This window comes from Amblyraja radiata, unplaced genomic scaffold (genome assembly GCF_010909765.2).
Source record: "Amblyraja radiata isolate CabotCenter1 unplaced genomic scaffold, sAmbRad1.1.pri S43, whole genome shotgun sequence".
In the NCBI taxonomy this organism is placed as follows: Eukaryota; Metazoa; Chordata; class Chondrichthyes; order Rajiformes; family Rajidae; genus Amblyraja; species Amblyraja radiata.
In genome coordinates, this window is record NW_022630150.1 from 1720004 (window position 1) to 1735531 (window position 15528).

At 49.2% G+C, this 15528-nt stretch overlaps 1 protein-coding gene across 1 annotated transcript in view; it reads left to right on the forward strand.

Annotated features, from left to right (window-relative positions):
• zcwpw1 (zinc finger CW-type and PWWP domain containing 1) overlaps nucleotides 1–15244 on the forward strand; it is a 40135-nt gene extending 24891 nt beyond the window's left edge. The window contains exons 8-12 of the mRNA XM_033016317.1: nucleotides 6341–6457; nucleotides 9050–9170; nucleotides 12459–12534; nucleotides 15052–15156; nucleotides 15239–15244. Coding sequence (XP_032872208.1) covers nucleotides 6341–6457; nucleotides 9050–9170; nucleotides 12459–12534; nucleotides 15052–15156; nucleotides 15239–15244 — 425 coding nt within the window. The remainder of the gene's footprint in view (nucleotides 1–6340; nucleotides 6458–9049; nucleotides 9171–12458; nucleotides 12535–15051; nucleotides 15157–15238) is intronic.
• The last annotated feature ends 284 nt before the right edge of the window (nucleotides 15245–15528 follow it).

The window sequence follows — 15528 nt, forward strand, 5'->3', positions numbered from 1 at the left end:
TACAAAATTCTTAAGGGGTTGGACAGGCTAGATGCAGGAAGATTGTTCCCGTTGTTGGGGAAGTCCAGAACAAGGGGCCACACAGTTTAAGGATAAGGGGGAAGTCTTTCAGGACCGAGATGAGAAAAACATTTTTCACACAGAGAGTGGTGAATCTGTGGAATATTCTGCTACAGAAAGTAGTTGAGGCCACAGTTCATTGGCTATATTTAAGAGAGAGTTAGATGTGGCTAAAGGGATCAGGGGGTATGGAGAGAAGGCAGGTACAGGATACTGAGTTGGATGATCAGCCTTGATCATATTGAATGGCGGTGCAGGCTCGAAGGGCCGAATGGCCTCTACTCCTGCACCTATTGTCTATGTTTCTATGTCATGTGTCCCAGACAATGAAATTCTTGCTTGCTGCACCACAACAGCCGTAGGAACTCGGGGCATCAGGTAAGTCGGGACGTTTTTTCAACATGTTGAAAAATATTCACGAATTTTAAAAAATAGCCCCGAGTACCTACGGCTGGCTATTACCATAATTCTCCGAGTTTGAATCAAGGAGAAAACTCGGGAGAATTCATGAGTAACTCTGGAAAGTGGGACAGACCCTTTATGCTCTTCCATGTCAAATATCTAATTTCAAGTTCAAGTTCCAGTGAGTTTATTGTCATGTGTCCCTGATAGGACAATGAAATTCTTGCTTTGCTTCAGCACAACAGAACATAGTAGGCATTTACTACAAAACAGATCAATGTGTCCATATACCATATTATAAATATATACACACATGAATAAATAAAATGATAAAGTGCAAATAACAGATGATAGTTTATTAATAATCAGAGTTTTGTCCGAGCCAGGTTTAATAGCCTGATGGCTGTGGGGAAGTAGCTATTCCTGAACCTGGTTGTTGCAGTCTTCAGGCTCCTGTACCTTCTACCTGAAGGAAGCGGGGAGATGAGTGTGTGGCCAGGATGGTGTGGGTCTTTGATGATACTTCCAGCCTTTTTGAGGCAGCGACTGCGATAAATCCCCTCGATGGAAGGGAGGTCAGAGCCGATGATGGACTGGGCAGTGTTTACTACTTTTTGTAGTCTTTTCCTTTCCAGCGAATAAAAGATTGAAAACTAATATGGCAAAGAGATGAACCATGGAGGGTTCGCAGTATTTGTACAGCCCGCAAATGCTGCTCGTTCCAGACTAAGGTTCCTGTGGAGCACAGTTCAACATGTGTGCGGATGACAGAAGTTAAGACCCAGGGGAAGCCAGTGATAAACAAACCCTTTGGAGCTTGGTGATCCTGTGTTCTCGAAAGAATGGATTTGGCATGATGCCTGCTTTGCCAGCACAGCTGCTGCCTGCTTTGTACAGTTCAACACTATGAACGACCTTATGATGTCAATCGCTGCAACCAGTGAAGGTCAAATGCTAGTTTGTTTGTCTATTGCATCATATTTGCCTCTCAGAAACTTATCATTCAGCTCCAAATTCTGAATCTGACCTTTCTGTCCTGGGCCTCCTCCATGGCCAGGGTGAGTCCCACCGTAAATTGGAGGAGCAGCACCTCATATTTCGCTTGGGCAGTGGTATGAACATTGACTTCTCCAATTTCAGGTAGTCCCTGCTTTCTCCCTCTTTCCCCTCCCCTTCCCAGCTCTCTCACAAAGCCCACTGTCTCCGCCTCTTCCTTTCTTCTTCCTGCCCCCCCCATCCCCACATCAGTCTGAAGACCCGAAACGTCACCTATTCCTTCGCTCCGTAGGTGCTGCCTCACCCGCTGAGTTTCTCCAGCATTTCTGTCTACCTTCGATTTTTCCAGCATCTGCAGTTCCTTCTTAAACATACTGCTCCAAATCACTTAACCACTTCATCTGCCGTATCCGTGGTTCAAGATGTGGAGTCTTGTACATCGGCGAGACCAAACGTAGACTGGGCGATCGTTTCGCTGAACACCTCCGCTCAGTCCAACCTGAACCTACCTGATCTCCCGGTTGCCAAACACTTTAAGTCCCCTTCCCATTCCCACACTGACCTTCCTGTCCTCGGCCTCCTCCATTGTCAAGAGTGAGGCCCAGCGCAAATTGGAGGAAGAGCACCTCATATGGGGGGGGGGGGAGAGATTGCAACCTTCCCTGTTTCAACGAATGCAATCTACCCGGCGTGCACAATCAAATAAGATCAAATAATAATAATAATAATAATACATTTTATTTATGGGCGCCTTTCAAGAGTCTCAAGGACACCTTACAAAAATTTAGCAGGTAGAGGAAAAACATGTAAGGGGAATGAAATAAATAGTAGAGACATGACTAGTACACAAAGGAAAGACAGAATTCAATACAAAACACAATATGAGGCAATTAATGCACAGATGAAAAGGGAGGGGGACGTGGGGCTGAGGATAGGCAGAGGTGAAGAGATGGGTCTTGAGGCGGGACTGGAAGATGGCGAGGGACACGGAATTGCGGATCAGTTGGGGGAGGGAGTTCCAGAGCCTGGGAGCTGCCCTGGAGAAGCCTCCGTCCCCAAAACTGCGGAGGTTGGACTTGTGGATGGAGAGGAGACCGGCTGATGTGGATCTGAGGGACCGTGAGGGTTGGTAGGGGGAGAGGAGGTCAGTGAGATATGGGGGGGGGGGCAGATGGTGGAGGGCTTTGTAGGTGAGGACCAGGATTTTGTAGTTGATCCAGTGGGAGATGGGAAGTCAGTGAAGTTGTTTGAGGATAAATAGTACAAGTTGTCCTACAACTTTAGGCTGTGCACGCCATACGCAAGAAGAAGAAGCACCTCATATTTCGCTTGGGCAGCTTACAAATTATGAATTTGATTTCTCTAACCTCAAGTAACCCCTGCACTCCCTCTTTCTCTCCTTCCCACCCCCCCCAAGTTTCTGATCTCCTCCAACAAACAGCTAACATTGGTGAGACCCAGCGTGCGCTTGGCGATCGCTTCGCCCAACACCTCCGCTCGGTCCGCAATAACCAACCTGATCTCCTGGTAGCTCAGCACTTCAACCCCCCCCTCCCATTCCCAACCCGACCTTTCTGTCCTGGGCCTCCTGCATGTCAAGATAGTGTTGATCCACGATAGCGGGGATCGCTGGTCGGCGCGGACCCGGTGTGCCGAAGGGCCTGTTTCCGCGCTGTATCTCGAAATCTAAACTAAACTAATACTCCAAATGCGGTCTGACCAGCCTTGTAGAGCCTGAGCATTACATCCTAAGAGTGGAGGCCCAGCAGACAACAATATCATTCCATGCAAAATAAAAGCATCAATCTCATGCGGTCTATAGATTAGAGTCATACTATTGCTCTGCTCAACGGCTTAATAGAGAGCTCTCTTCTCCCTCTCCCTCTCCCTCTCCCTCTGTCTCTCCCTACCCCTCTCCCTCTCTCTCTCTCTCCCCCCTCTATCTCTCTCCCTCCCTCCCTCCCCTCTCACCCCTTCTCGTCTGAAGAAGGGTCTCGAGCCGAAATGTTGCCAATTCCTTCTCTCCACAGATGCTGCCTCACCTGCTGAGTTACTCCAGCATTTTGTGTCTACCTTATCAACTCTCTCTCTCTCTCCCTCTCCCCTCTCCCTCTCCCTCTCTCCCTCTCCCTCTCCCTCTCCCTCTCCCTCTCCCTCTCCCTCTCCCTCTCCCTCTCTCTCTCCCTCTCTCTCCCCCTCTCTCTCCCTCTCTCCCTCCCTCCCCCCCCTCCCCCCCTCCCTCCCCCTCTCCCTCCCCCTCCCCTCTCCCTCTCCCTCTCCCTCTCCCTCGCCCTCTCCCTCTCCCTCTCCCTCTCCCTCTCCCTCTCCCTCTCCCTCTCCCTCCCCCCTCCCTCTCCCTCCCCCCTCGCTCTTTAAACCTTTTTCAACGAGTCTCTGTCTCTCACTGACTATGTCACAACGAAGGTTGACAAAAACGCTGGAGAAACTCAGCGGGACGGGCAGCATCTATGGAGCGAAGGAATAGGTGACATTTCGGGTCGAGACCCTTCCTTCCGACTGGTGGGGGAAATCCAGGGATATGGGGAAAAGCAGGAATGGAGTCAGGGGGTTATGGGGAGACGGGGGACTGCATTAGGAACGGGGTACTGATTGGGGATGATCAGCCATGATCACATTGAATGGCGGTGCAGGCTCGAAGGGCCGAATGGCCTCTACTCCTGCACCTATTGTCTATGTTTCTATAACATATTCTTGTTACAACACAACAGGATTAGCATTCATCTTTTTTGCTTTAGTATGAAATTCATTCAGGCCACGGGATATTTGCTTTCCCCATGGCTGTACAATTGGAGACATGCTGTGTGCTGCACTCAGCTACACTACTTTCGCCCTAATTACATCTACTCTGCTTCAGAATGCTCCGTTGGAGCGGCGCAGCGGGTGGAGCTGCTGCCTCACAGCGTCAGGGACCCGGGTTTCCATCCTGACCACGGGTGCTCTCTGCAAGGAGTTTGCACGCTCTCCCCTTGACCTGCGTGGGTTTTCTCCGGGCGCTCCGGTTTCCTCCCGCACTCCAAAGGCGTACAAATCTGTTGGTTAATTGGCAAACAAGAATTTTGTTGTCCTATCTGGGACACATGACGATAAACTCTCTTGACTTGACCATCGACTCCACAGTCGAGAAGGCCCAACAGAGGATGTACTTCCTGCGGCAGCTGAGGAAGCACAATCTGCCACAATCAGGCAATGATGGTCCAATTCTACACGGCCATCGTAGAGTCTGTCCTCGCCTTCTCCATCATGGTCTGGTTCGGCTCAGCCACCAAGCACGACACCCGGAGGCTGCAGCGAATCGTCCGATCAGCTGAGAAGGTTATTGGCTGCAACCTTCCCCCCATTGACGAACTGTACACTGCAAGGGCCAGGAAGCGAGCGGGCAAGATCATCTCTGACCCCTCTCACCCTGGCCACAAACTCTTTGAATCACTTCCCTCTGGAAGGCGACTCCGGACTGTCAAAGCTGCCACAGCCAGACGTAAAAACAGTTTTTATCCACGAGTAGTTGCTCTACTCAACAGCCAAAAATCTGTATTTCTCCCGTTGATCCGGTATTTTGTTGGTTCACATGCTTGATCAATGGTGTTTTATCATTAATGTTTTATTATTATTAATGTTTAGTGTTTTCTGAGTCATTCGGAACTGTCACTGTATGTCGTGTTGTTACTTGTGGGCGGAGCACCAAGGCAAATTCCTTGTATGTGAATACTTGGCCAATAAACTTACTTACTTTCTAGTTCCTAGTTCTCCGTACAGACAGCACCCGTAGTCAGGATCAAACACGTGTGTCTCTGGCCAGGGAGGCAGCAACTGTACTGCTGCGCCATTCTGTGCCCCCCCCCTTTATAAAAAAACAGGCTATTTATGAAAGGCGGTCTTCTTTCACTCTTGGGTAACTGGCTGTTTATTGTTGGTGGGCGGGACCTCTGTGGATGGCTGGACTGTCATATGCTGAGAGAATGGAGCGGCTGGGCTTGTATACTCTGGAATTTAGAAGGATGAGAGGTTATCTTATTGAAACATATGAGATTATTAAGGGTTTGGACACGCTCGAGGCAGGAAACATGTTCCCGATGTTGGGGGAGTCCAGAACCAGGGGCCACACACAGTTTAAGAATAAGGGGCCGGCCATTTAGTCAAGTCAAGTCAAGTCACTTTTATTTCTATAGCACATTTAAAAAACAACTCTCGTTGGCCAAAGTGCTTTACATTGGTGGAGCTACATTTAGAACGGAGATGAGGAACAACTTTTGTCCCTGAGTCTGTGGAATTCTCTGCCTCATAGGGCGGTGGAGGCCGGTTCTCTGGATGCTTTCAAGAGAGAGCTAGATAGGGCTCTTAAGAATAGCGGAGTCAGGGGATATGGGGAGAAGGCAGGAACGGGGTACTGATTATGGATGATCAGCCATGATCACATTGAATGGCGGTGCTGGCTCGAAGGGCTAGATAGGGCTCTTAAAGATAGCGGAGTCATAGAGAAACATAGAAACATAGAAAATAGGTGCAGGAGTAGAGGCCATTCGGCCCTTCGAGCCTGCACCGCCATTCAATATGATCATGGCTGATCATCCAACTCAGTATCCTGTACCTGCCTTCTCTCCATACCCCCTGATCCCTTTAGCCACAAGGGCCACATCTAACTCCCTCTTAAATATAGCCAATGAACTGTGGCCTCAACTACCTTCTGTGGCAGAGAATTCCACAGATTCAGGGGATATGGGGAGAAGGCAGGAACGGGGTACTGATTGGGGATGATCAGCCATGATCACATTGAATGGCGGTGCTGGCTGGAAGGCCCGAATGGCCTACTCCTGCACCTATTGTCTATTGTCTACTGATTCAGTGTTCTTCTCTTTCCTCCTAGATAATTATGTTGCCTGGGCCCAGTGCGGCAGGAAGCTGTGTGGGAAGTGGAGGCGGCTGAAAGACAATGTGGATCCGGCCACCCTGGCAAAGGACTGGACTTGCAGTCAGAACCCAGGTACCGAGAAATCTTCCCACAATAAGCAGGACAATGCCATTGTCTATTGTTGGGGAAGTCCAGTACAGGGTCTTGGTGAGACCACACCTGGAGTATTGCGTACAGTTCTGGTCTCCAAATCTGAGGAAGGACATTATTGCCATAGAGGGAGTGCAGAGAAGGTTCACCAGACTGATTCCTGGGATGTCAGGACTGTCTTATGAAGAAAGACTGGATAGACTTGGTTTATACTCTCTAGAATTTAGGAGATTGAGAGGGGATCTTATAGAAACTTACAAAATTCTTAAGGGGTTGGACAGGCTAGATGCAGGAAGATTGCTCCCGATGTTGGGGAAGTCCAGGACAAGGGGTCACAGCTTAAGGATAAGGGGGAAATCCTTTAAAACCGAGATGAGAAGAACTTTTTTCACACAGAGAGTGGTGAATCTCTGGAACTCCCTGCCACAGAGGGTAGTCGAGGCCACAGTTCATTGGCTATATTTAAGAGGGAGTTAGATGTGACCCTTGTGGCTAAGGGGATCAGAGGGTATGGAGAGAAGGCAGGTACAGGATACTGAGTTGGATGATCAGCCATGATCATATTGAATGGCGGTGCAGGCTCGAAGGGCCGAATGGCCTACTCCTGCACCTAATTTCTATGTTTCTATGTTTCTATTGTCCTTGTTCGCCCGCCTTTCCCAGGAGGAGCCGCAAAAGTGGCGCAGCGGTAGAGTTGCTGCCTTGCAGCGAATGCAGCACCAGAGACCCGGGTTCGATCCCGACCACGGGTGCTGTCTGTACAGAGTTTGCACGTTCTCCCCGTGGACCCGTGTGGGTTTTCTCCCACACTCCAAAGACGTACAGGCTTGCAGGTTAATGGGCTTGGTATAAATATAAAACCGCCCCAATTGTGTGTGTGTGTAGGATAGTGTTAGTGTGCGGGGGATCGCTGGTCTGTGCGGACTCGGTGCGTCTGTTTCCGCTCTGTCTTCTCCGAGATCTTCGGCATCCTCCCGTACTCCAAAGACGTACAGGTTTGCAGTTTAATTGGCATGGTAAATGTAACTATTGGTTACGGAAACATCCTCGTAAAAATAAAAGTCATTTGGTAAAAATCTTCTCATTTTCAGAATTTTAATTTATCGACACAAACTGTTCCCCCGCAACGTTGATTACACTGCGAGTCGGGTGTGGTCCGGGTTACTGAAATGGATGGGGAAAAAGGCCCACGTTCCGCTCCGTTGCGTACTACACGTCAGCCCATTGCATTTAATAATAATAATAATGGATGGGATTTATATAGCGCCTTTCTAATACTCAAGGCGCTTTACATCGCATTATTCATTCACTCCTCAGTCACACTCGGTGGTGGTAAGCTACTTCTGTAGCCACAGCTGCCCTGGGGCAGACTGACGGAAGCGTGGCTGCCAATCTGCGCCTACGGCCCCTCCGACCACCACCAATCACTCACACACATTCACACACATTCACACACAGGCAAAGGTGGGTTGAAGTGTCTTGCCCAAGGACACAACGACAGTATGCACTCCAAGCGGGATTCGAACCGGCCGGAGTGGTCCATCTTGCTCCTCCATAGGATCTTCGGTCGAACGTACCGGGAACATTCCGCCTAGGCCGCCCGCAAAGTCGGCCGCGGGAACGGATCTGCCGACTCCGGCCTGGCTGAAGTCCCAGAGCCGCAAGGGGGGGGGGGGGCAAATTCCCGACCAACGATCGGAAGTTCGGCCGAGGAAGTCCTGATGGGGTCGGGATCAGCCGCTTCACTCGGCCTAGGTGCCTCATTTTCGGGGTGACTTCCGGTGGTGTGGGGGGGGGGGGATTTCTAGTGCGCTCTCGTAATTTTGTCCGGATTAAAGGAGGTGCTGGAAAATCAGTTGCCAGAAAATCCATGGTGGACCTGGTGATTTGGGATGTCCCAAGGCAAACCATCTCCTGATTGCCCAAGCATTCTGGTTATAAAACATAATGAATAACATGCTGGAGAAACTCAGCGTTATTGAACACCTAATCTGTTATGGGCATAAGAGAGAAACTATTTCAACTTGCAGGTAGGTCAGTAACCCAGAGGGAAGAGGTCTCGAGGAGCGTTGTCAAATAAGCAGGGAGCCAGTGCCACAAGCTAACAATGATAGGTGGACAAAAATGCTTGAGAAACTCAGCGGGTGAGGCAGCATCTATGACGACAGATGGCACAATGGGCTAAGTGTTCGGCTGGCAACCGGAAGGTAGCCGGTTCGAATCCCGCTTGGAGTGCATACTGTCGTTGTGTCCTTGGGCAAGACACTTCACCCACCTTTGCCTGTGTGTGAATGTGTGTGAATGTGTGTGAGTGATTGGTGGTGGTCGGAGGGGCCGTAGGCGCAGATTGGCAGCCACGCTTCCGTCAGTCTGCCCCAGGGCAGCTGTGGCTACAGAAGTAGCTTACCACCACCGAGTGTGACTGAGGAGTGAATGAATAATGCGATGTAAAGCGCCTTGAGTATTAGAAAGGCGCCATATAAATCCCATCCATTATTATTATTATTACCTTCGATTTTCCAGCATCTGCAGTTCCTTCTTAAACATGAATAACATTGAATTGTTCCGTTGCAGACGCTCTGTACAACTCGTGTGACCTGCCTGAAGAAGTCTGGGACGGAAAGGATAACGACATTATTTACGCTGAGCTGGTTCCTGGTTCCATAGTGTGGGCCAAGCAGTCTGGATATCCGTGGTAGGTCTATGAGTATAAAGTCTTAAACATCCATGAGTATAAATTCTTAACCATCCATCCAAATACCCTGAGAGAGAGGATAAACATAGAAACATAGACAATAGGTGCAGGAGTAGAGGCCATTCGGCCCTTCGAGCCTGCACCGCCATTCAATATGATCATGGCTGATCATCCAACTCAGTATCCCATCGCCCGGTACAGCCACTAAACATCACGGCTTCAGTCCCCAATCCTCACTGAGAATTTTGGCCTCCAACTTACGTTTTTGTTGGATGATCAGCCATGATCACATTGAATGGCGGTGCTGGCTCGAAGGGCCGAATGGCCTCTACTCCTGCACCTATTGTCTATTGCAGGGGTGGGGAACCTTTTCACGTTGGAATTCCGCATTAAGCTAGCTGTAGAAACAGAAACATAGAAAATAGGTGCAGGAGTAGGCCATTCGGCCCTTCGAGCCTGCACCGCCATTCAATATGATCATGGCTGATCATCCAACTCAGTATCCTGTACCTGCCTTCTCTCCATACCCCCTGATCCCTTTAGCCACAAGGGCCACATTTAACTCCCTCTTAAATATAGCCAATGAACTGTGTGGCCTCAACTACCTTCTGTGGCAGAGAATTCCACAGATTCACCACTCTCTGTGTGAAAAATGTTTTTCTCATCTCGGTCCTAAAAGATTTCCCCCTTATCCTTAAAGAAGGGTCTCGACCCGAAACGTCACCCATTCCTTCTCTCCAGAGACGCTGGGTTAAGGGCCTGCCCCACTTGGGCGTCATTTGCGAGTCATTTACGCTAGACAGGCTGGTAGTGACGGTCGCGTGACTGGCGCACGCAGATCACGTGTCAGCGCAGCCGTCTGGTGCGCGTGACATCGTTAGTATACCCTGGGTACACAAAAATGCTGGAGAAACTCAGCGGGTGCAGCAGCATCTATGGAGCGAAGGAAATAGGCAACGTTTCAGGCCGAAACTCTTCTTCGTATACCCTGCTTCCCTAATAATAATAATAATGGATGGGATTTATATAGCGCCTTTCTGAGGACCCTGATCTTCCAAATCTGAGGAAGGACATTATTGCCATAGAGGGAGTGCAGAGAAGGTTCACCAGACTGATTCCTGGGATGTCAGGACTGTCTTATGAAGAAAGACTGGATAGACTTGGTTTATACTCTCTAGAATTTAGGAGATTGAGAGGGGATCTTATAGAAACTTACAAAATTCTTAAGGGGTTGGACAGGCTAGATGCAGGAAGATTGCTCCCGATGTTGGGGAAGTCCAGGACAAGGGGTCACAGCTTAAGGATAAGGGGGAAATCCTTTAAAACCGAGATGAGAAGAACTTTTTTCACACAGAGAGTGGTGAATCTCTGGAACTCCCTGCCACAGAGGGTAGTCGAGGCCAGTTCATTAGCTATATTTAAGAGGGAGTTAGATGTGGCCCTTGTGGCTAAGGGGATCAGAGGGTATGGAGAGAAGGCAGGTACGGGATACTGAGTTGGATGATCAGCCATGATCATATTGAATGGCGGTGCAGGCTCGAAGGGCCGAATGGCCTCTACTCCTGCACCTAATTTCTATGTTTCTAATACTCAAGGCGCTTTACATCGCATTATTCATTCACTCCTCAGTCACACTCGGTGGTGGTAAGCTACTTCTGTAGCCACAGCTGCCCTGGGGCAGACTGACGGAAGCGTGGCTGCCAATCTGCGCCTACGGCCCCTCCGACCACCACCAATCACTCACACACATTCACACACATTCACACACAGGCAAAGGTGGGTGAAGTGTCTTGCCCAAGGACACAACGACAGTATGCACTCCAAGCGGGATTCGAACCGGCCACCTTCCAGTTGCCAGCCAGCCGAACACTTAGCCCTAGTCTGCATCGTGACCACCATGGAAGAACTACAGATTTTATTGCTACAGCAACAACAGACACGTCTGTTAGCAGCAGCCCTCGTACCGACAGATCAGCCAGGCAGGAGCACAACAAGAAAGGCTAGCAAGAAACCCAGGGAGAGGTCTGTGTGGACGAGGTTAGAGGTTGCACGGCGTGTGAAAGGCGGGCCGACAGCGTATGGGCGGCGCGTGGCCTCGCACGTCACGACGTGTCGACCAATTTTCTACATGAGGCGTATACGACGGCCAAGCGGAACAGGCCCTTTACTCTGTGTTTAATAGCCTGATGGCTGCAGGGACGAAGCTGCAGAAAGTGCCATGAGGGGAGTGGGTGGCTGGCTTTGTGGTGCGAACGAACGAGATTCCCTCAGGCCACGCTGAATTAAGTGGCAAGATCTGATCTGATCTTGCCTCTGTTTCCCACCCACTGTCAACTGATAGTATCAACTCGTCAGGTAGGCCCTTCGTGATCTCACGTGCAAAGTAGCGGAGGTCTTTGTGGACATAAAACCATGGCCGTGTTTGTTTCCAACTAATCTATTGCATTTGACAAAAAGATATGATAAGGGTCCAGATTACGGGGAGAAGGGGGTTGAGAGGGAAAGCTAGATCCGCCATGATGGGTCGAATGGCCTAATTCTTCTTGTGGCGCAGCAGTAGAGTTGCTGCCTCACAGCGCCAGAGACCCGGGTTCGATACTGACTACGGGCGCTTGTCTGTACGGGGTTTGTACGTTCTCCCCGTGGCCCGCGTGGGTTTTCTCCAGGATCTCCGGCTCCAAAGACGTGGGTTATAATTGTCTTGGTATAATTGTAAATTAATAATAATAATAATGGATGGGATTTATATAGCGCCTTTCTAATACTCAAGGCGCTTGATTGTCCCTAGTACGTGTAGGATAGCGTTAGTGTGCGGGGATCGCTGGTCGGCGCAGACTGTGTGTGCCAAAGGGCCTGTTTCCAGTGACACTCAACGTTGACACTTGAGGGCCTGTCCCACTTACGCAACTTTTTCGGCGACTGCCGGCACCCGTCATACATCGGTCGGCGAAAATGTTCAACGTGTTGGAAATTCAGCGGCGACCAGATTGATGCTACGACTCTTTGGGTGACTAGGAGACCTCTCACGACCATACAGGCGAACCCCTGGCGACATGCCCCACGGTGACATCCCACGCGCGACATGTCGCCTGTATGGTTGTGAGAGATCTCCTAGTCACCCAAAGAGTCGCAGCATCTTTCTGGTCGCCACTGAATGTTCAACACGTTGAAATTTTTCGGCGACCTTTGACGGTTGCCGAAAAAAGTCGCGTAAGTGGGACGGGCCCTTTAATGAACTTCTTTCAGTTTGGAAAAGACTAATTTCAACTGTTGTGTTATTGCCTTTAGGTGGCCAGCTATGGTGGAGCATGACCCTCAGAGTGGGAAATACTTCATGTTTACAAGCGACTCCGATCAGTGTCCGGTCAGTGTACTTCTATCGCCCGGTACAGCCACTAAACATCACGGCTTCAGTCCCCAATCCTCGCTGAGAATTTTGGCCTCCAACTTGCGTTTCTGTTGGATGATCAGCCATGATCACATTGAATGGCGGTGCTGGCCCGAAGGGCCGAATGGCCTCTACTCCTGCACCTATTGTCTTTTGCAGGGGTGGGGAACCTTTTCATGTTGGAATGCCGCATTAAGCTAGCTGTAGAAACAGAAACATAGACAATAGGTGCAGGAGTAGAGGCCATTCGGCCCTTCGAGCCTGCACCGCCATTCAATATGATCATGGCTGATCATCCAACTCAGTATCCTGTACCTGCCTTCTCTCCATACCCCCTGATCCCTTTAGCCACAAGGGCCACATCTAACTCCTTCCTAAATATAGCCAATGAACTGTGGCCTCAACTACCTTCTGTGGCAGAGAATTCCACAGATTCACCACTCTCTGTGTGAAAAGAAAAATGTTTTTCTCATCTCGGTCCTAAAAGATTTCCCCCTTATCCTTAAACTGTGTGACCCCTTGTTCTGGACTTCCCCAACATCGGGAACAATCTTCCTGCATCTAACCTGTCCAACCCCTTAAGAATTTTGTAACTTTCTATAAGATCCCCCCTCAATCTTCTAAATTCTAGCGAGTACAAGCCGAGTCTATCCAGTCTTTCTTCATATGAAAGTCCTGACATCCCAGGAATCAGTCTGGTGAACCTTCTCTGTACTCCCTCTATGGCAAGAATGTCTTTCCTCAGACTTGGAGACCAAAACTGTACGCAATACTCCAGGTGTGGTCTCACCAAGACCCTGTACAACTGCAGTAGAACCTCCCTGCTCCTATACTCAAATCCTTTTGCTATGAATGCTAACATCCCATTCGCTTTCTTCACTGCCTGCTGCACCTGCATGCCTAATCTAATAAGGCCGCATCCAAGAAACTTCAATTAGATATACTACAAAATGTACGCTATTTTGTTAAAATAGCCCTCATGACTTACTAATGTTTTAATTGTGGCCGTCAGTCGGGAAGGATTATTTTGTTGAATCTTCGTTTACTCTTTGGTATTTTAAATACGTTCATTTTAAGATTTAAAATAAAAATAATAAAAGACGAACAAAAACATATTTAGAAAAATAAAAGGATTTGTTCTACAAAATTTGGATTCATTCAAAAGGCCGCACTTAATGGCCTAGAAGGCTGCAGGTTCCCCACCCCTGGTCTATTGCCTGTTGCCTGCCCCCTCCCATTTCCTTGCATTGGTCATAATTACGTGTGGGAAGGAACTGCAGGCGTCAGTTTACTCCGAAGACAGATGCAAAGTGCTGGAGTAACTCAGCGGATCATGCAGCATCTCTGGACAGAAGAAATGGGTGATGTTTCGGGAAGAAAGGTCTCAACAAAAGACAGTAGGTGCAGGAGTAACCATTCAGTCCTTCAAGCCAGCACCGCCATTCAATGTGATCGTGGCTGATCATCCCCAATCAGTACCCCGTTCCTGCCTTCTCCCCTGACTCCACTATCTTTAAGAGCCCTATCTAGCTCTCTCTTGAAAGTATCCAGAGAACCGGCCTCCACCGCCCTCTGAGGCAGAGAATTCCACTGACTCGTAACTCTGTGAGAAAAAGTGTTTCCTCATCTCCGTTCTAAATGGCTTACCCCTTATTCTTAAACTGTGTGTGTGTGTGTGGCCCCTGGTTCTGGACTCCCCCAACATCGGGAACATGTTTCCTGCCTCTAGCGTGTCCAAACCCTTAATAATCTCATATGTGGCCCTTGTGGCTAAGGGGATCAGAGGGTATGGAGAGAAGGCAGGTACGGGATACTGAGTTGGATGATCAGCCATGATCATATTGAATGGCGGTGCAGGCTCGAAGGGCCGAATGGCCTACTCCTGCACCTAATTTCTATGTTTCTATGTTTCTATGTTTCACTGAAATCCCCTCTCATCCTTCTAAACTCCAGAGTGTACAAGCCCTTGTTTTCTCCTTCCTTCCCCTTCCCTTCCCAGCTCTGCCACAGCCTACTGTCTCCGCTTCTTCCTTTCTTCTTCCCGCCCCCCCCCCGCACCCCCACATTAGCCTGAAGAAGGGTCTTGACCCGAAACGTCACCTATTCCTTCATCAGACTGAAGAAGGGTCTCGACCCCAAATGTCACCTATTCCTTCATCAGACTGAAGAAGGGTCTCGACCCCAAATGTCACCTATTCCTTCATCAGACTGAAGAAGGGTCTCGGCCCGAAACGTCACCTATTCCCTCATCAGACTGAAGAAGGGTCTCGACCCCAAAACGTCACCTATTCCTTCGCTCCATAGATGCTGCCAGACCCGCTGAGTTTCTCCAGCATTTCTGTCTACCTAAGCCCTTGAGTATAGCTATTTCTTGGTGTATAGTGGGAACACACTTGGTATTGTATGTGACTGTTTAAAAAGTATCACTGGTGAACAATGTCAAGCTGATCCATTGATGATGGTACCACTAAAAACCTGGTGTTACTTTTCCAGTCAAAATATCACGTTACATTTTTCGACAACATCGTAACCCACGCATGGATTTCGGTATCGCTGATAAAGAGTTTCCAAGAAAATCCACGGGACAAAAGTATATCGGTGAGTAAAATTAATTTATCTTATACCTCTCTGTATGTTCTTTCGCAGTCAAGATATTTTAAGTTAATGGGTTGTCGGCAAGCGGTAGAGCTGCTGCCTCACAGTGCCAGAGACCCGGGTTCGATCCTGATTACGGGTGCTGTCTGTACGGAGTTTGCACGTTCTCCCACACTCCAAAGACATACAGGTTAGTAGGTTAATTCCCGGGATGGCGGGACTGTCATATGCTGAGAGAATGGAGCAGCTGGGCTTGTGCACTCTGGAGTTTAGAAGGATGAGAGGATATCTCATTGAAACATGTAAGATTGTTAAGGGTTTGGACACGCTGGAGGCAGGAAACATGTTCCCGATGTTGGGGAAGTCCTGAACCAG